A 21,643-nucleotide genomic window follows, 5' to 3' on the forward strand; every position below is an offset into this window, starting at 1 on the left:
TTAGCAACGAACTCTGTTAGCCTTGGACCCTCTGTCCCTTCGGGCAAGCCCACAATTCTCAGATTGTGCCGCCTCGAGCGGTTCTCCAAGTCGTTGAGCTTTGCTCGGAATCCTCTGTTGACCTCCACCACCCTCCACAGCTCGTGCCCCATCGAGGTGAGCTGGTCGCTGTGCTGCGACACGGCCTCCTCCACTTCCTTCATCTTCTCCCCAGCTCTCTCACCTCGGCCGATGTCTTTGCCACAGCTACTCTCACCGGAGTGATTGCCTCCTCCACCAATGACTTCAATGCGACCGCCATCTCCTTCCTCAAAGTCTCCATGTGCCTCACAAACTGCTTTTCCAGCTCCACCGCCACCACCTCAGTCATCTTCTCCACCGTAAATAGTGCGGCCCCACTATGCGGTCCGGCCTCCACCATCTTGTCAGCACCTTTGCTCGTCTTCTCATTCAACGGCGAGCCCGCGTTTCCTCCCTTCCTTGACGCTGCTTTTCGCATCCTTTAATGGCTTATTATTTTTCCTTATTCTCACCCGTCCTCCCTTCTTCAAACTCAAATTTCTTTAAAACTTCTTTCTCTTCTTTTTTGTACACCTCCAGAACTTCCCTGGGACCGGGCTTCAGTCTTCTTACCACATTCTAGGCGGGAACCATCCGATGTGGGACATCTCACCTACATCGCGCCCTGGCTTCGGGCCTGCAGCCTCGGCCTCCATTTGGCTCCGCCCCCACTGCTCCTTTCATGTTTTCAGGAGAGAGAAGAAGAAGAAAAAAATTCCTCTCCGTGCTCTTTGAGCCCTTCGGCTTTCAGGGTGTTCCTTAGTGAACAAAGTTGCGATCCCCGCTCCTCCTCCACGTGCAGCCGCTCCGCCGAATCCACCAGGACCAGTCTCCCCTCTCCCACCCTTCCAACCCTCCGGCTCCATGAAACGGAGCTTTTACGCTTTCACAGGGCAAGGGAGGCAGGGCCGACCCCGGAGAGGTTTAATTCTTCCAAAAAATCAGCGGGGAACCCCCGAAAAAGACCGCGATATTGCGGACCGGCGGGAGCTTCTCCTGAACGCGGCTGCTCCGCTCACAAACGGCACAGGAAGTCGAACGTTGGTATATTTTGAGAACAAAAGCTAACTTCAGAAAAAACGGTGTGTTTAGTGTATACTAGCCTTTTGTTTTTTTTTTACTTGAATAAATATTCTTTATTAATTGTTAACACAATGCCAATGCACAATTTGTGGGTAGCATGGTGGTTAGCACAATTGCTTCACAGCTCCAGGGTCCCAGGTTCGATTCTCCGCTGGGTCACTGTCTGTGCGGAGTCTGCACGTTCTCCCCGTGTGTGCGTGGGTTTCCTCCGGGTGCTCCGGTTTCCTCCCACAGTCCAGAGATGTGCAGGTTAGGTGGATTGGCCAAGCCAAATTGCCCTTAGTGTCCAAAATTGCCCTTAGTGCTGGGTGGGGTTAATGGGTTATGGAGATAGGGTGGCGGTGTGGACTTGGGTTGGGTGCTCTTTCCAAGAGCTGGTACAGACTCGATGGGCCGAATGGCCTCCTTCTGCACTGTAAAATTCTATGAATGACTGGTCTGGTTTCTCGCAGGATTGTACATTGTTCCTGATATTCCAAAAAAATACATCACTAAGAACCATTGAAGTTATCCTTCGGGGTTTTGAGACACCCTTGCAGTGGCTCTTAATCATGCTTTGAGGCTATTTCCTAGTGAATTTAAATGATACAATTTGGATGAGAAAAACCACTGTCATTTCTTCCTTGCTTCTGTGGGAAGTTTTCTGGAAGGACGGAAATCTTCAGTACTTTAAAATTAGGCATCGGACCTAGTCAGGATTCATAGTTGGCTTTTGGTGCAATGGCTCAAATCAAAAGGAGATTGCTGGTTTGTATATTTAAAGCCTAAGATAGGTAATAAAATTAGTTTCTTTTAAGTTTGAATTAGAGCAATTAGTTGAAAATCTGGAATACTTTCATGGTTTCCCACAAAATTCCTTGGTGGGATCAGGACTTGCTGGCGTAAAGGAACAAGGTTTACGGAAGCCAATGCTATCTCTAGAACATAAGTCATAATGAGCCATTGCCTTCAGGAAAGATGGTGTAAAAGGAGAAAATGGGAATATTATTTTAAAAGAAAAGTAACTCAGTGATGGAGTACCCTCCTTTGTACCAAGACGCTGTGTGTAACCCATTATTAACAGTTGCTGCCAGTAATGTTTTTTATTAGTTCCCGCTCTTTACTCTAGAGCTGAGTTCAGCTTGAAAGGATTCAGACACTAATGAGGTATCTAAGAGATTTAATCCTGTATGGTACAGCAGTTTATGTAAAATCTAAATTCATGTAATTGTTTTGCTTTTATAGCAGGTCAGAGTGTCTGTGATTCAATATTAAGAAATGGTGCAGTGGGTTTGAGGGAGTAGAAACAAATTAGAGATGTGGTGAGTGATGGGAGGGGAAGGATAAAAGGACGGGCGAGGGGTGAAGTGGCACGGTAGCGCAGCTCTTGGAACTGTTGCTTCACAGGGCCAGGGTCCGGCTTGGTCACTGTCTGTGCGGATCTGCACATTCTCCCCGTGTCTGTGTAGATTTCCTCTGGGTGCTCCGGTTTCCTCCCTCAAAGTCCCGAAAGACGTGCTGTTCGGTAATTTGGACATTCTGAATTCTCCCTCTGTGTACCCGAACAGGTGCCGGAATGTGGCGACTAGGGGATTTTCACAGTAACTTCATTGCAGTGTTAATGTAAGTCTACTTGTGACAATAATGAAGATTATTATTATTATTATTAAAGCCAAAATAAATGAGAGTTGGCAACAACTGAAACATTTAGAATTATTTTGGGTGTGACTTAGTTTGATACATGAAAGAAAAGAAGGGAGAGCAGAAATATATTTCCTGTTTCCATTCATCCTTTGCATCTGAGTCGGATCCTGACAAGTAATCAGGATAGCATCTGAAATGCAAAAAGTGAAACCTCTAGAGACCAGTGACCAGAAGATGATAAATTAAAGATTATGGAGCAATCAGTACGGATGGGGACACAAATAATTGACTTAAAAATAAGCTTCAACGGAATGAGAAGTTAACGTAAATTCAAATTTCAAAAAGCTATTAGTGTGAAGAAAAATGTAAAGTTTCTAAACAGATGTGTTGCATCCCAAGATAAGCTTACATCCAAGAAAAATAAATGCGAGCTAAATAAGCATTTTCCAAAATGGGAGAATAGGCCAATTCAAATGGGAATGTCGAAAAAACAAATAGAAGAATCCCACAGGGAGAAGGAAAGCAGGAAACTCTGGGATGAGCATAGGAGTTTACTAAACTGGTTAAAAATGCAGGAAGCATGAAAACGGACCAGTTAATGGATGTTAAATGTGTCTGCCAATCTATAATCATGAAATGCTAACAGCACAGAAAGAGGCCATTCGATCGATTGTATCCTTGCCAGGTCTCTGTACAAACAGTTCACCTAGTCTCACTCCCAAGCTTTTTCCACCTACCACTGCAAATTATTTCTCTTTGACTTATATGGAATGCTATTAAAACCATGTTCTGCTTTTCTGAATTTCCAATTAAAACAAATGGTGTATATCTTAATGTTTTCCAACATTTTTATCAAATTATACAATATAGGAAACAACGTTCAATGGTATTACTTCTAGTTAGGTTTACTGAAATAAACTGACCTTTGTTACAGAGTCAGCCCTTGCACAACAGCCCAGTGTTGCTTCAAATTGGTTTAACAGGTTTGCTTAACAGGCAAAGGCTGAAGGTTAACAAGACATAGCATTGTAAAATAAATCAATATGCTGTTTAAAAACACAATACTATGATTGGAAAAACTAAACAAATGTGAAAGATCAACATTTTAGTGTTGTATGGGAATGGGTGCAGAATTATGCCCTTGATGATGCCTTGATAATATTTATCATGACAGCTGCAGTAGCTTTCGGTGAATTACTACTATATGAAATCATTAGATTTCCTCACATACTTAACAATAACTCTACTGGATTCTGGCTGTAAAGGTAAAGTACAGCAAAGTAAGACCATAGGAAACAGGAACAGAGTATGCCGTTCGGCCCCTTAAGCCTGATTCTATTCAATAGGATCATGGCTGATGTGGCATTGCCCACATCCACTTTCCTCCACTTTTCCCATAACCCTTGATTCCCTGACTGATCAGATTCTATCTATCTCATCCACAAAAATAGGCACAGGGGACTGAATTCTCCAAAAATGGGGCTATGTCCCCACGCCAGCGTACAAACGCTGCAGATAGGGGGCCCCACACTTCCGGTCGGGAGTCTGCGCACGGCGGTGGTGTGCAGCAGCTATGGCGGACTCGGACCGTCATCCAAAATATAGCTCTCCGCCCCCCCCCCTCTCCCTCCCTCCCCGTGCCCCCCCCCCCCCCCCCCCCCCCCCCCCCCCGGAAATCGCGCGTGCTTGCGGATCCGTGCCGCGGTCGCTCCCCTGGCCGTCCATGAGGCCCCCCTAGTGGTCCCCCACCAGGACGGTCATGAACTGAGTCCGCAGCTGCCACCCGAGGTTCCCGACGGCCGATTTGTGGTTAAAACCACGCCGGCGGGAACTTGGCCAGTTTTGCACGGAGAATTGGGCGGGGGTGGAGTGGCGGCAGCGCTTCTGTTAATGGCCCCCTAGCCACGCCGTGTATTTCACGGCGAGCAATTCCCGAGCGATTCCCTGGGGACCAGAGAATCGCTTCAGCGGCGCCAGTCCCGATTCACCGCCCTCGTGCTGAACGCGATTTCGGTGCTGGGCTGCGGAGAATCTAGACCAAGGTCTGACCCTACAGCTCTCTGCGGCAAGGAATTCCAAAGACTTATAGCCCTCTTGAGAGGAGAAATTCCTCCTCATCTCAGTCTCAAATTGGCACCCATTTATTCTGAGAATATGTCCTCCGGTCCTCGACTCTCCCATTGGGGCAAACATCCTCTCAGCATTTACCCTGTCAAACCCCTGAAGAATCCTGTATGTTTCAATGAGATCATCTCTCATTCTTCTGAATTCCAATGAGTACAGTCCAAACCTGTTAACCTATGATCATAAGACAATCCCTCCATACTGGTAATCATCCGCGTGAACCTTTTCTGAACCACCTACAATGAAATAATATATTTTGTTCAATAAGGGGACCAAAACTCTCCCCAGTACCTTGTACAGTTGCAGGAAGTCTTCCCTACTCTTATGCGCCAACTCCTTGAAATCAGGGCCAACATTCTGATTACATGCTGCACCAGTGTGCTAGCGTTCTGTGTTTCGTGCACAAGTATCCCCCAAGTCCCTTTATGTTGAAACTTTCTGAAGATTTTCTCTCTTCCAAATTGAACAACTTCATATTGTCCTATATCATACTCCATGTGCCAACTTTTTACCCACTTACTTAACTTAGTTAAACCTAGATTCAGTGCAGAAGGAAGCCATTCAGCCCATCACATATGCACCGACCCTCTGAAAGAGCACCCTATCTAAACACATATCCCCGCAACACCCCTAACCTTTTGGACACTGCGGTGCAATTTATCATAGCTTATCCACCTAACCTTACATCTTTGGACTATGGGAGGAAATCGGAGCACCCAGAGGAGACCCACACAGACACGGGGAGAACATATAAACTTCACACAGACAGTCACCCAAGGCTTCAATTGAACGCGGGTCCCTGGCGCTGTGAGGCAGCAGTGCTAACAACTGTGCCACCGTGTTGCCCTTTTGTGTTTAACAGCATTCCTGTTGTTCCATTCCCCTTACACTCAGTACCTGGGATTATTGTCCCAACCTATATGCCCTCCTTTGGTTATACATCCCAAAACAAACTGCAACCAATTTCTCCCCGGTAGATTTTCGCCCTGATTAATAAAGAATCTGGTCTTCGGTCGAGAAATGTAGGGGGAAGACGTGCACAAGGTGGCTCCTTTTTGCCCCTTTTTTTCAGTATCATGCTGTTTTTTTCTTTTGAAAGCCCACACAGTTAATGTTTAGGATTCTGTTTAACTGAAATGCCCCAAAAAGTCAAGGGAAATTTGGTGGAAGGCAGACGTTCATCAACGGGCCTCTGAGTTCATCTGCATTTAAAATGGCGGAGTCAGTCTCTGGTGCCCCAGCCACTCCAGTGACGGACGAAGTGCTTTATAGCACTTAAAGCTGTGCTAAACATGTAGTCTTTTCCTTTGTGCTTTCTAGTGCCTTGGCGAAGGTGTTTGAAAAGCACGGTAGCATTGTGGATAGCACAATTGCTTCACAGCTCCAGGGTCCCAGGTTCGATTCCGGCTTGGGTCACTGTCTGTGCGGAGTCTGCACATCCTCCCCGTGTGTGAGTGGGTTTCCTCCGGGTGCTCCGGTTTCCTCCCACAGTCCAAAGATGTGCAGGTTAGGTGGATTGGTCACGATAAATTGCCCTTAGTGTCCAAAATTTCCCTTAGTGTTGGGTGAGGTTACTGGGTTATGGGGATAGGGCGGAGGTGTGGACCGTGGGTAGGGTGCTCTTTCCAAGAGCCGGTGCAGACTCGATGGGCCGAATGGCCTCCTGCACTGTAAATTCTATTAAATCTGTGGACTTGTGTTGGAGGACCTTCGGAAATGAATGGAAGAGGCCTTGGCCCCAATTTGAGAGGCTTTGGGGGAAACCAAAGAAACCGTGGAAGCCCATGGAGCCCCAATAAAAGATATGGAAGTGGACATTTCGAGCCACAGTGATCGGATTGCCCACTGGAATAGAAGCTGTCTTCAGTGGCCGAAGCGAGCAAGTTATTGAAGGCCAACGTGAATTATCTAGAGAATTGGTCCAGGAGGCAAAATATTCAAATTGTGGGGCTACCGGAGGGGATGGGAGGCCCATTGCCCACGGATTACTTCACAGATGTGTTTGGTAAGATGGTGGGTGAGAGTGGATTCACATCCCCGCCTGAGCTAGACCGAGCCCACCGTACACTCCGGCCGAGGGCTCGTCCTGAGGATCAACCACGTGCAGTGATAGTGAAGTTTCACAGCTTCAAGGAAAAAGAGAGGGTTCTGCGGTCGGCAAAGGAACACCGTGAATTTAAATGGGAAGGCCACGCCATCAGGTTCTATCAAGACATGGGTCCAGAGCTGACGAAGAAGAGGGCTGCTTTTAATAGTGCCAAGGCCACCCTGTATAAAAGTGGAGTCAAGTTCAGTGGTCTACTCTGCTCAGTTTAGAGTAACTTTCAAAGGAAAAGACTACATGTTTAGCACTTCTTGCACCCAGACGATAAAGACTTTTTGGTTTTTTTTGCATGTTCATCAGGTATGCTTGTGTATTAATTTATTTTGAGGTAGATAGGTCTCTCCTCCCTTTAGTGGTGGTGGCTGAGTACTCTGATTGCTTTTTCGGACCATGCCCTGCACTTTGTGGATTTGGCCCTGGTATGTGCCCCACCCAACATCCGCCATGGAGGTTCGACAGTGTTAGTGGATAGGAAATTTGTGAGCACATGTCGACTGCCATAGAGGACTATATCAAATTTCGAATCAATCGCACCTTCCACGTTTTGGGGGGCCCTTAAGGTGGTCCTTAGAGGGAATTTATCTCCAAAAAGTGCATTTAGTGAGGACAATGAGGGTGGAGCAGCAGAAGCTGGTGGACTCCATTCTTAAGATGGACCACCAGTACTCACTTGACTCAACCCCAGAGTTGTTGGCAAGTAGGAAGACACTGCAGATGCAGTTCAAATTATTGTCGACTGGCAGGACGGTGGGTGGCACGGTAGCACAGTGGTTCGCACTGTAGCTTCACAGCTCCAGGGTCCCAGGTTCGATTCCCGGCTTGAGTCACTGTGCGGAGTCTGCACGTTCGCCCCGTGCCTGCGTGGGTTTCCTCTGGTTTCTCCAGTTACCTCCCACAAGTCCCGAAAGACGTGCTGTTGGTGAATTGGACATTCTGAATTCTCCCTCAGTGTACCCGAACAGGCGACGAGGGGCTTTTCACAATAACTTCACTGCAGTATTAATGTAAGCCTACTTGTGACAATAAAGATTATTATAGATTATTATTCTAGGTGCGAAACACAAGGAACATGTTTTATGAATATGGAGAGAAGGCCAGTCATTTTGTGGCCCAACAGCATATACGGAAGGTAGTCTCCTGGGACATTAAACAGATACGCAATTCAAGCGGTAACTTTGTTTCCGCCCCTCCTCAGGTTAATGCGGCTTTTGAATCATTCTGTTGTGATCTTTATAGATCGGAACTTCTGGCAGATGGATTGGCCGTGTCTGACTTTGTGAAGCAGCAGTGCTAACCACTGTGCTGTCGTCCACTTTCCCAAGGCAGTGGGAGGTGTAGACCGAGTCGATGGATGGAAAGCAGGTTTGCATGAATGACTAGGCTGTGTTCACGACTCTCTGTAGTTTCTTACCGTCTTGGGGTGAGCAGTTGCCATACTAGGCTGAGATGCAGCCAGATGGGATGCTTTCTATGGTGCATCTGTAAACATTGCTGAGAGTCAATGTGGACATGCCAAATTTCCTTAGTTTTCTGAGGAAATATAGAACAAAGAACAATACAGCACAGGGACAGGCCCTTCGGCCCTCCAAGTCTGCGCCGATCACGTGTCCTATCTAGGCAAACCACCTGTATCCTTCTATACCCCATCTGTTCACTTGTCTATCCATATAAGTCTTAAAAGTCGCTAACATATCTGCCTCAAGTATCTCACTTGGCAATGCATTCCAGGCCACCACCACCCTCTGTGTAAAAAAATTTCCCCCACACATCTCCACTGAAGCTATCCCCCCCTCTCACCTTGAACTTGTGTCCCCTTGTAATTGTCATTTCCACCCTGGGAAAAAGCCTCCAATTGTTCACCCTATCTATACCCCTCATAATTCTATCAACTTTTCTCAGGTCGTCCCTCAGCCTCCATCTCTCCAGGAAGAACAATCCCAGTTTATTCAATCTCTCCTCATAGCAAATACCTTCCATACCAGGTAACATCCTGCTAAACCTTTTCTGTACTCTCTCCAAAGCCTCCACATCCTGGTAGTGTGGTGATCAGAATTGGACACAGTATTCCAAATGTGGCCTAACCAATGTTCTATTTAACTGTAACGTAATTTGCTAGCTTTTATACTCTATACCCTGTCCTATGAAGGCAAGCGTGCCATATGCTTTCTTTACCATTATTTCCACCTGTGCTGCCACGTTTAAGGATCTGTGGACCTGCATGCCCAGATTTCTCTGTGCATCTCCACTCCTGATGGTTCTGTCATTTATTTTATAGCTCCCACCTGAATTGGATCTACCAAAATGCATCACCTCGCATTTGTCCAGGTTAAATTCTATCTGCCATTTCTCCGCCCAATTTTATAGCCGATCTATATCCTGCTGTATTCTCTGACAATCTTCATCACTATCCGTAACTCTTGGCAACTAGGTGCTGTGGTGCTTTCTTGGTCGTAGCGTCGACTTGGGTGGACCAGGATTGTTGGTGATGAGCACATCTAGGAATTTGAAGCTGTCAACCATCTCCACCTCGACACCATTGATGCAGACAGGGGTGTGTACGATACTTCGCTTCCTGAAGTCCATGACCAGCTCCTTTGTTTTGCTGGCGTTAAGGGAGAGATTGCTGTTGTTCCACCACACCACTAGGTCTCTATCTCCCTCCTGTACTCAGACTCATCGTTCTTCGAGATCCAACCCACTAGAGTCATGTCATCAGCAAACTTGTAGATGGAGTTGGAGCCAAGTTTTGCCACATAGTCGTGTGTGCACAGGGAGTTTGGTAGGAAGCTAAGTACACAACCTTGCGGGGCCATGATATTGAGGACTATCGTAGAGGAGGTGGTATTGTTTATCTTTACTGATTGTGGTCTATGGGTCAGGAAACTGAGCATTCAATCGCAGAGGGAGGAGCCAAGTCCTAGGTTTTGGAATTTTTGATATGAGCTTGGCTGGGATAAGGGTGTTGAAGGCGGTCCTGTAGTCAATGAACAGGAGTCTGATGTAGGAATCTATTTTTGATCTGAATTTCAAGTTGAAAGAAAAATGCCTTGAAATTGCACTGGTTGGATTCTTGCTACAATATAATAACTAATACAAATGCAGCAAGTGTTCATCCACTAATAATCATCCAATGTAATTTCAAAGCCTTTTCCTTGTAACCAAAACTTAATTTGAAAATGCAGTGATTTATTAATCAATGCTGAAAAATGAAATTTGGGCAAGAGTAAATTTCTATCCCTTTCAATTATTCTGTATTTAAAAGCAGCAGAGATACTACTGGTTTTGTAGTTCACGGAGCAGCATTAAACTTTGTCCCTGCGGATTTATAAAGTCATATATTGTAAAATAGCCAGTACCATTGAAACAATTAGTTGAAGCTTGAATCCAGATCTCTGCTAAGTTTGTTACATTCTTAAAAGTTTCATTAAATTATCTAGCCCTCCCCGTGGAATTGTAATTCCTGTCATTTTTTGAAATAGTTTTTACTCCTGCAGAATAATATAGTTTATGTCCAGTTTTGATGATTCACTTAATTGGTGAAGGTGCTGTGAGTAGAATAACCTGACAGTTAAAATGCAGTGGGTGAAATACCCACTCTGTACTCGATTTTTAAAAACCTTATTTTTCAGGCTTATGAGGAATCCCACCTAAATCAGGCTGGAGTGGAGTATATTTATGCCAATAGAGATCTATTACGTCATGCCAAGTAGTAATGTATGAGGTTTGATTTTATTTTAAACTTTGTAAAATAAGATTTAAAAATCATTCGAGAACAAAACATGCTTTAGAGTTGACTCTTTCTCTGGTTCATAGGAGTGGATAATGGAAGGTTACACAAGTGTGTAGCCTTGAAAGAAAATAATTGAATGATGTCAAGCACAATGGAGGTCCTGTGAGATCCAGCCATGGTTTATTTGTCTGGACATCACAGAATCCCCTTGCATCTCGCTTATACTGCAGTACAACAGATTTGTTCAATGTGTTTTCTGTAATTCAAGACTTTTTTTTTCCCCCTGGAGTCCAGTCTATAATTATACTCGAGACTGTTTGAGATTCCTGATACCAGGTCTTCCACCTACATCGCTTTAATAATAATAATCATAATCATTTTTATTAGTGTAACAAGTAGGCTTACATTAACTCTGCAATGAAGTTACAATGAAAATTCCCTAGTCACCACACTCCGATGCCTGTTTGGGTACACTGAAGAAGAAAATGTCCAATTCACCTAACGCACATGTTTCGGGACATGTGGAAGGAAACCGGAGCACCCGGAGGAAACCCATGCAGACACGGGGAGAATGTGCAGACTTCACACAGACAGTCACCCAAGCCGGGAATTGAACCCGGGTCCCTGGAGCTGTGAAGCAACAGTACTAACCACTGCGCAACCGTGCCACCCACTGACAATGCCTGACCTATTATATGCATGCTGATTATTCTTCCCTGCAGAGAAGCTCTCTGCCCCATTGCACCATATATTATTCAACATCTGCCACTCCACTGATTATTCAAGTTACTTTTCCATGGCTGGTGCAATAGCATGATCCAGTTATGTCGGAACTTAGCACCTTAAATCTAGGTTCCCATAGATAGTGTTGCTGGCTTTTAATATGATTATGTGGTCACTAGTAAGTTCATATGAAGGTGGACATTGTAGTAGTAGAGAGGTATCTCTCAAAACTCTATTACCAATAGAGAAAATTAAAGCGAAGGAAGGCAGTTTTAAAAGACTGTTGTCAGCAAGTATTATAGTGCAGAAGGAGGCCATTCGGCCCATTGAGTCTACACCGGCCCTTGAAAGAGCACCCTACTTAAGCCCACACCTCCACCCTATCCCCATAACCCAGTAACCCCACCTAACCTTTGGACAATATGAGGCAATTTAGTGTACTATTTTAAGTGTTGGTGGCCTGTATGTGTTCCACGGATCCAGAGCACCCAACACATCAGTCTATTCATATAATCATAGAATTTACGGTGCAGAAGGAGGCCGTTCGGCCCATCTAGTCTGCACTGGCTCTTGGAAAGAGCACCCGACCAAGCCCACACGCCCCACCCTATCCCCATTACCCAGTAACCCCACCCAAAACTAAGGGCAATTTTTGACACTATGGGCAATTTATCATGGCCAATGCACCTAACTTGCACATCTTTGGATTGTTGGAGGAAACTGGAGCACCCGGAAGAAACCCATGCCGACACAGGGAGAACGTGCAGACTCTGCACAGACAGTGACCCAAGCCGGGAATCAAACGAGGGTTCCTGGCACTGTGAAGCAATTGTGCTAACCACTATGCTACCGTGCTGCCCAATCCCTCCTCACAGCTCAGGCCCTCCAGCCCTGGTAGATTCTGGTAAATCTCCTCTGCGCCCTCCAATGCAATCTCATCCTTCCTGTAATGTGGTAACCAGAATTTCATGCAGTGCTCCAGTTGTGGCCAAACCAGTGTTCTTCCATTCCAGCCTGACCTCCTTGCTCTTGTATTCTGTGCATTGGCGAATAAAGGCAAGTATCCCATATGCCTTCTTAACCACCTGATTTACCTGCCTTGCCACCTTCAGGAATCTGTGGATTTGCACCCCAAGGGTCTCTGATTTTCAGTACGTTCCAGGGTCCTACCATTCAGAGTGCAACCCTTTGCCTTGTTAGCCGTACCCAAGTGCATTACCTCACATTTTTCCGGGTTGAATTCCATCAAAAATGGTATAAATAAATAAAAGCAAATTACTGCAGATGCTGGAATCTGAATCTGAAACAGAAAATACTGGATAATTTCAGCAGGTCTGACAGCATCAGTGGAGAGAGAAAGGAGCTAATGTTTTGAGTCTTGATGACTGTCAAAGCTGCTGTAAATGTATATTGTGTTAATTGAAATACAGTGAGCAGTTTTTGGAAAGGGAAGCCAACCCAATGTTCTGTTTATACCTATTCTTATTTGAATTTTGCTTTTTTTTTACTTTTCTCTGCTAGTTGTACGACAAGATCAACACAAAGTCATCACCACAGATTAGAAATCCACCAAGTGATGCTGTCCAGAGAGCCAAAGAGGCAAGTTCACTATTTTAGTTATGCTGTAATGTTTTGTGCTTTAAAATGATATTTGTATCTTAATCATACTGTGAGCCAGTTGGCTCTTGTCATAACAGATTATGTTTTTTATATCATTGTCATCTGAACTTTAAATTTTGATGAGGGCCAATACCTAACCTGATAGCCCGATGATTAAGCTGATGTGGGTTGGAGACATTATTAAGCAATAACTAATTATTGTATATACTCCCAAGGACTCTGTTGCAGAATCTGCTATATACTGTCTATGACCTTGAATTGGCTATTTTGTGTTTTGTTGCAGGTATGTCAGTGTGGGTGTATGTCAAGTCATATTTGATGCACAGGGTATGGTAGCATATATCTCCAACCAGAATTGGCAACCTTAATAGGTCCAGAAACTTTGTCCCTTAAATATGTATGAAGAAATTAAATCAAAGCTGAAAGTTACACTCAGACATATATAATCAATAATAATAATCTTCATTTGTGTCATAAGTAGGCTTACATTAACACTGCAATTAAGTTACTTTGAAACTCCATCTATATATATATATATATAGTATACTACGTATATTTAACGTGGTTAGAGAAAAAAAAACTTGTCAGTGACTGATGGGAGGCTTATTTCCGACAAGACCATGATTTGGGTCAGTGCAATTGGTCTCAGTGCCTTAGCTTAGAGAGAGAGAGAAATAATATAACCAGAATAGCCATTAATTGCTATCCTGTAGTATTGGAAATATCTATGTTATCATTTGCAAATACCATTTGGCTTGGCTCCGTTATCCACAGCAATTGAATTGTCTGCCAAAATGCAATTCCACATGTGTACCTGCAGAATACTCAGGAGTATTCAAGGGTAATTCAGTGTACACGAACACAGGGAACGTTATCTGTTTCTTTTATATAAGTCACTATATTACAAAACGTATTTACATCTGGCATGCAAAATAAATTAAAGAGGAACAAGGTCAGAAAAACTTTTCAGACAAAACAGTCACCCTGTAAAAGTTTCAATGTATCAATATTTGTTCTAAACATGCAAAGATAAATAAAACCTGCCTGATGCATGAACCAAGGCAGTCAGCAAGAAATAACAATTTGGTGCTATGTAGTCAAAAATTAAATGCCCAATTTCAACTCGAACTTTCATTTGGATTGTGAAATCAGCATATTAGTCAGAGCTCCTATTCTCCATAGATTTTTCTTATCATGTATAAGATGATTATCTTATGATTATCTTACCAGTATCATGTTACCTGCTACTTGTTTTCCATCTTCTACAGGAACAAATTTCATATCACTATTGCAAGACATCTTGTACTTAAAACTAAACTTTCCATACTGATAAAAGCAATTCTTATCCAGTTAGATGAGGTGCAAACAAAGGAAAGTAATGGATTCTAACTGTAGTGTAGTAGTATGAATAATGCAATGTGAACTCGTCCCAGAAAACTTGTTTACATATTTAGCTGTTGCTGCTCCTTGCACATGCTCCACTCTAACCCATATGAACACAAAGAAAATTTTGAAGGCACATGCTCTTACAATCTCCAATCAAAAATAGTTCTACAATACATGCCTAAGCTGTGGAATCCATCTTGTTTATATAGATTCCACCTAATCAACAAAAAAAACCCAGTTTACGTATGATCTGTCTTAAATTTTTGATTTTCAGGCAACTGTAACTTCAGTGAAATTGGAAACCTATTTAATTATCTTTGTTGATGAAAACTTGCTTTTCTGACCCCATGTAGGAGGTCAGAAAATATCTTGCCTCCTTACCTCGGGGGTAATATATTTATTCAAATTTTTCAACAGATTTTCAACAACCCCCCCCCAACAAAAAGAAAGAAACAAGAACACAACAATCAAAAATTATGCAAAAATTAAACATTGGATTTCCCCCATATACAATAACCCCCCCATATGACATTTAAAAGCACTGATAGGGAAGCCCCCCCCCCACCCAAACGCCCCCCCAAAGGAACCCCCCTCCCCCCCCCCCCCCCCCCCGCCCCTGAGCTGCTGCTGCTGCTGCTGACCTCCTCCTAACACTCCGCGAGATAGTCTAGGAACGGTTGCCACCGCCTGAGGAACCCCTGCACAGACCCTCGCAAGGCAAACTTTATCCTCTCCAGCTTGATGAACCCTGCCATGTCATTGATCCAAGCTTCCACACTAGGGGGCTTCGCATCTTTCCATAATAGCAAAATTCTCCGTCGGGCTACCAGGGACGCAAAGGCCAGTATACCGGCCTCTTTCGCCTCCTGCACTCCCGGCTTGTCCGTTACCCAAAATAATGCCAACCCCCAGCTCGGCTTTACCAGGGCTTTCACCACCTTGGACATAGTCCTCGCAAAACCCCTCCAAAACCCATCCAGTGCCGGGCACGACCAGAACATATGGACGTGATTTGCCGGGCTTCCCGAGCACCTCCCACATCTGTCCTCCATCCCAAAGAACCTACTCAACCTCGCCCCTGTCATATGCGCTCTGTGAGTAACTTTGAACTGTATTAGGCTGGCGCAAGAGGAGGAAGAATTAACCCTACTCAGGGCATCAGCCCACAGACCCTCATCTATCTCCTCCCCAGCTCCTCCTCCCACTTGTCCTTTAACTCCTCCACCGAGGCCTCCTCCTCTTCCTACAGCTCCTGGTAAATCGCCAAAACTTTGCCTTCTCCAACCCACACACCCGAAATCACCCTGTCCTGAATCATATGTGCCGGGAGCAGCGGGAATTCCCTCACCTGCCGCCTCACAAATGCCCTCACTTGCATGTACCTGAAAGCGTTACCCGGGGGTAGCCCAAACTTCACCTCCAGCGCCCCTAGGCTCACAAACGTCCCATCGATGAACAGGTCCCCCATTCTTCTAGTCACTGCCCGATGCCAGCTTCGAAACCCCCCATCCATCCTTCCCGGGACGAACCGATGATTCTCCCGAATCGGGGACCAAACCGAGGCTCCCACCTCGCCCCTGTGTCGCCTCCACTGCCCCCATGTCGCCGCCACCACCGGACCCGTGGTGTACCTTGTCGGCGAGAGCGGCAGCGGTGCCGTCGCCAGCGCCCTCAGGCTCGTGCCCACACAGGACGCCATCTCTAGCCTCTTCCACGCCGTCCCCTCTCCCTCCATTACCCACTTACGGATCATCGCCACATTGGGTGCCCAATAATAGCCGCACAAATACGGCAGCGCCAGCAGCAGCAGCAGCCCCCCCCCCCCCCCGTCCCTGCTACGCGCTAGAAACACCCTCTTCACCCTCGGGGTCTTATTCGCCCACACAAAACCCATGATGCTCCTACTTACCCGTTTGAAAAAGACCTTGGGGATCATAATGGGAAGGCACTGGAACACAAAGAGCAGCCTCGGGAGGACCGTCATTTTGACCGACTGCATCCTACCGCTAGTGAGAGTGGTAGCATATCCCATCTTTTAAAATCCTCCTCCATCTGCTCCACCAACCGCATCAAATTGAGCTTGTGCAGGGCCCCCCAACTCCTAGCTACTTGGATCCCTAGGTACCGAAAGCTCCTTTCCGCCCCCTTCAGCGGTAGCTGGTCTATCCCCCTTCCCTGGTCCCCTGAATGCACCACAAAGAGCTCACTCTTCCCTACATTGAGTTTATACCCCGGAAAGTCCCCAAACTCCCTTAGGATCCGCATGACCTCCGCCATCCCCTCCACTGGGTCTGCCACATACAGCAACAGGTCGTCAGCATACAACGACACCCGGTGTTCCTCTCCCCTGCGGACCAGTCCCCTCCATTTCCTGGACTCCCTTAGTGCCATGGCCAGAGGCTCAATTGCCAGTGCAAACAACAAGGGGGACAGGGGGTACCCCTGCCTCGTCCCCCGGTACAGCCGAAAGTACTCCGACCTCTGCCGATTCGTAGCCACACTAGCCACACTTCCCGAACCCAAACCTCCGCAACACTTCCCAAAGATACTCCCACTCCACCCGGTCAAAGGCCTTCTCCGCGTCCATAGCTGCCACTACCTCCGCTTCCCCCTCCACCGGGGGCAGCATAATCACATTGAGGAGCCTCTGCACATATGTATTTAATTGCCTACCCTTCACAAATCCTGTCTGGTCCTCATGAATCACCCCCGGGACACTCCTCAATTCTCGTAGCCAGCACCTTTGCCAGCAACTTAGCATCAACATTGAGGAGCGAGATCGGTCTATACGACCCACATTGCAGTGGATCCTTGTCCCGCTTCAGGATCAAAGAAATCAGCGCCCTAGACATTGTCGGGGGCAAGGTATCCCCCCTCCCTCGCCTTATTGAAAGTCCTCACTAGCAACGGTCCAGCAGGTCCACATATTTCCTGTAGAATTCAACCGGGAACCCATCCGGCCCCGGGGCCTTGCCCGTCTGCATGCTCCCCAATCCTTTAACCAGCTCCTCCAGCCCAATCGGCGCCCCCGACCCAGCCACCTCCTCCTCCTCCACCCTCGGGAACCTCAGCTCATCTAAGAATCGTCGGCTCCCCTCCTTCCCCGCTGGGGGGTCAGACCTGTACAGATCCCCATAGAAGTCCCTAAATACCTTGTTTATTCTCACCGCACACCGCACCGTATTCCCCCCTCTATCCTTAACTCCACCAATCTGCCTCGCTGCCTCCTTCTTACGAAGATGGTGTGCCAGCATCCAACTCGCCTTCTCCCCATACTCATACGTCGCCCCCTGCGCTTTCCTCCACTGTGCCTCTTCTTTCCCTGTGGTCAACAGGTCGAACTCCGTCTGGAGGTTCCGCCGCTCCCTGAGTAGTCCCTCCTCGGGGGGCCTCTGGATACCTCCTTTCCACCCTTAAAATCTCCCCCACCAACCTCTCCCTCTCCCTCCCCTCTCTCTTGTCCCTGTGGGCCCTAATGGAGATTAGCTCTCCCCTGACCACCGCCTTCAGCGGGTCCCAGACTACCCCCACCTGCACCTCCCCGTTGTCGTTGGCCTCCAAATATCTTTCAATGCACCCCCGCACCCGCCCGCACACCTCCTCATCCGCCAATAGTCCCACATCAAGGCGCCACAGCGGGCGCTGGTCCCTCTCCTCCCCAACTCCAGCTCCACCCAATGCAGGGCGTGGTCCGAGATGGCTATGGCCGAATATTCCGTTCCCTCCACTTTCGGGATTAGCGCTCGACTCAAAATGAAAAAATCTATCCGGGAGAAGGCTCTATGGACGTGGGAGAAGAAGGAAAATTCCCTGGCCAGCGGCCTGACAAACCTCCATGGATCCACTCCCCCCCCCCCCCCCCCCCCCATCTGGTCCGTAAACCCCCTGAGCACCTTGGCCGCAGCCGGCCTCTTACCCGTCCTGGACCAAGAGCGGTCCAGTGCTGGGTCCAGCACCGTGTTGAAGTCCCCCCCCCCATTATCAAGCTTCCTACCTCCAGATCCGGAATCCGACCCAGCATGCGTTTCATAAATCCGGCATCATCCCAATTCGGGGCATATACGTTTACCAGTACCACCCGCACCCCCTGCAATTTACCGCTCACCATCACGTATTGACCTCCATTATCCACTACAATATTCATTGCCTCAAACGACACCCGCTTCCCCACCAGCATTGCAACCCCTCTGTTCTTCGCATCCAGCCCTGAATGAAAGCCCTGCCCTACCCATCCCTTTCTCAGCCTAACCTGATCTGCCACCTTCAGATGTGCCTCCTGGAGCATAGCCACGTCTGCCTTCAGTCCCGTTAAGTGCGCGAACACCCGGGCCCTCTTGACTGGCCCGTTCAGGCCCCTCACATTCCAAGTTATTAGCCGGATTCGGGGGCTACTCGCCCCCCCCCACCCCCTGCCGACTAGCCATCTCATTTTCTAGGCCGCCCCGACTACCTCTCCTACTTCCAGCTCCCTTTTGGCCAATGCAGCAGCAACCCTGTTTCCCCCCCCCCCCCCCCCTCCCCCTCCCCCGCTAGATCCACATCTAGCCATTTTGCTCCCCCCATGACACTCCCGTAAGTCAGCTGACTCCTGCTGACCCCGGCCCCTCCCGCCATTCCATTGACCCCCCAGTGTGAGAATCCCCCCATCCCTTGGCAGTCAGTGTGCGCTCCTCTCCAGCACCGCCCTTCCCCCCCCTCCCGGCCCCACCCCCATCCTTCCCTACCGCGGGAAAAAGCCCACGCTTTCCTGAGCCCGCCCCGCCCCCTCTGGCGCAGCTCCTTTTTGCGGCCTTACCCCAACTCCCCATCCCTGCGCCTCCACTCTCCCTCTTCCTCCGTGGGGCCCTGCCCCTCCAACACCGACGCCCACACTCTCCCACAGCCCCCACATCAAATCCATTCACCCATCCCCACCCAGCACTCAAACCCAGAGAACATTCCCCAAACGCAATAAACACAGTAAACATCCCCCCACGACCAACCTTCAATTTGAGTCCAACTTTTCAGTTTCTATAAAGTTCCATGCCTCATCGGGCGTTTCAAAATAGTGGTGCCGATCTTGGAACGTGACCCACAATCGCGCTGGCTGCAGTATCCTGAACTTCACCCCCTTCCGATGGAGCACCACCTTAGCCCGGTTAAAACCAGCCCTCTTCTTAGCCACCTCCGCACTCCAGTCCTTGTAAATTCGGATCTCCGTGTTCTCCCACCTGCTGCTCCGCTCTTTTTTGGCCCATCTCAGGACACACTCTGTCCATAAAGCGGTGGAACCTCACCACTACAGCCCTTGGCGGCTCGTTGGCTTTGGGTCTCCTTGCCAGGACCCGATGAGCCCCATCTAACTCCAGAGGCCTTGGGAAAGCTCCCGCGCCCATCAGCGAATTGAGCATCGTGCTCATATATGCCCCGGCATCAGGCCCCTCCACTCCTTCAGGGAGACCCAGAATCCGATGATTCTTCCTCCTCGACCTATTCTCCAGGTCCTCGAATTTTTCCGCCCACCTCTTGTGCAGCGCCTCCACCTTCACCGCCAGGCCCAAGATCTCATCCTCGTTCTCCGAGGCTTTTTGCCGCACCTCCCGGATCGCCGCCCCTTGGGCCTTCTGGGTCTCCACAAGCTTCTCAATCGCCGCCTTCATTGGCGCCAGCATTTCTGTCTTCAGCTCCTCAAAGCAGCGTTTAAGAAACTCCTGCTGCTCCTGCGACCATGCAGCTTGGTCTCCACCCGCCGCCATCTTGCTTTTCCTCCCTTGCGCTTTTCGCTGCCCCAAGATCACTTTTTTAGCCACTCCACTCCTGGTCCAATCCATATAATGTCGGGGGGACCTTGCTGTCACCTTCCCACACTGGAAGCTGTCGAACAATTGCCGTTGGGGGCCCCTCTGGAGAGCCCAAAGGTCCGTTCCTGGCGGGAGCTGCTGAACGTGCGACCTACCTTGGCATAGCCGCACCCAGATGTGCTTACCTCGGGAGTAATAATTGCCACAGGGCAGTGATGGCTTTGGAAGTACAGCACTCAAGAAAATCTTCTCCTTGGCTGTGTTTTGCCATTCCATACATAAAGGCTGCATCATATATCAACTTTCAGCCATGATTTACTTTTGAAGTGCCTGCCATTGTGAATGATGGATATCCTGGCAGTACTGAAATGGGCCGTTCATTATAGCGCCAGAAGAATTTCCTTGGGAACTAAAAGGGCAAAAAAGATCAATTTAAAATTAACTTTAGACCAATGAAAGTGAGTCCATTGAGCTTAAATGAAAATATAGGCTTCACTTAACACTGTTCCTCCATTTGAGCACACTAGGTCTGTTATTATGGCTGATCTGGGCCTATCACCATCTTTCAGCAACTGGCTCCAGAGGACAGCAACAGGCATACAGCAGGAAAATCCATCAAACACCTAGGCCTGTCACCAACATTCACATTTGCACATAGTGTGCAAGGAAAGGCCAGCCAGCAGGGGTAGAAGGAAGAAAATCAAAGTTCGGATGGTGAGGCAGGTGTGGGCATCACTGCCTCGCTTTCCTGCAAAGTTTATACCTGCTTTGCATGGAGGAAAAGCTATCTTAAAGAGCAAATATCTATGTCTCTTCTATTCCCTCAAACTATCTTTCAACTTCAGATTGTGGTATAATTTAATTTTGCAATTTTCCCATTCACAGAGGCTTGCTAAGAATTGTTGCATCTTGCAGGTGTTGGAAGAGATTTCATGCTATCCAGAAAACAATGATGCAAAGGAATTGAAGTGTATCTTAACGCGGCCTCATTTTATGGTAAGTGCACTGCTCTGTTTACCACACTTCAAAATAAAGAGGTAAGATTGTGGATGAATACTATCTAAATTAAGTAGCTTCTTAAGTAACAACACTCACTGGTATTCTGGTGAAGTAGTGCATGTTCATTTTATTAAATAATAAAGCACTATGATTAAGAGGCAAAGGGATGTCCAGAAACTCTACTTTCTTTCATTATACTTCTCAATTTTATAGACGAAAAATTATTGAGTTCAATTTTTGCCCCAAGTCAGTTTTATCGTCTGCGTGGAATATCATTACTAGTGCTAATCTACACCAATGAAAAGTATACTGCAGCTCTTTTGTAGGTGAAGAGTAGTGGTATGATTTTAACCAGGTTAAAAGTTGCTCCAGAGCTGCCCAGGAAACTTCACTGGAAACCGGGAAGTCTTT

The 21,643-nt window shown here is 47.4% G+C and overlaps 1 protein-coding gene across 12 annotated transcripts in view; it reads left to right on the top strand.

Moving 5' to 3' along the window:
* The window catches only part of caska (calcium/calmodulin-dependent serine protein kinase a), a 783,320-nt gene that overhangs the window by 552,077 nt on the left and 209,600 nt on the right, over positions 1-21,643 (top strand). For 7 of the 12 annotated variants that reach the window (XM_072513858.1, XM_072513853.1, XM_072513857.1 and 4 more), the window contains 2 exons: positions 12,969-13,046; positions 21,149-21,229. In XM_072513858.1, the coding sequence (XP_072369959.1) occupies positions 12,969-13,046; positions 21,149-21,229 (159 nt within the window). Of the gene's footprint in view, positions 1-12,968; positions 13,047-21,118; positions 21,230-21,643 lie in introns of all 12 variants that reach the window. The other 5 variants (XM_072513849.1, XM_072513855.1, XM_072513848.1 and 2 more) reach the window with 1 other exon arrangement.

The sequence above is a fragment of the Scyliorhinus torazame genome, chromosome 8, assembly GCF_047496885.1.
Source record: "Scyliorhinus torazame isolate Kashiwa2021f chromosome 8, sScyTor2.1, whole genome shotgun sequence".
Lineage (NCBI taxonomy): Eukaryota > Metazoa > Chordata > Chondrichthyes > Carcharhiniformes > Scyliorhinidae > Scyliorhinus > Scyliorhinus torazame.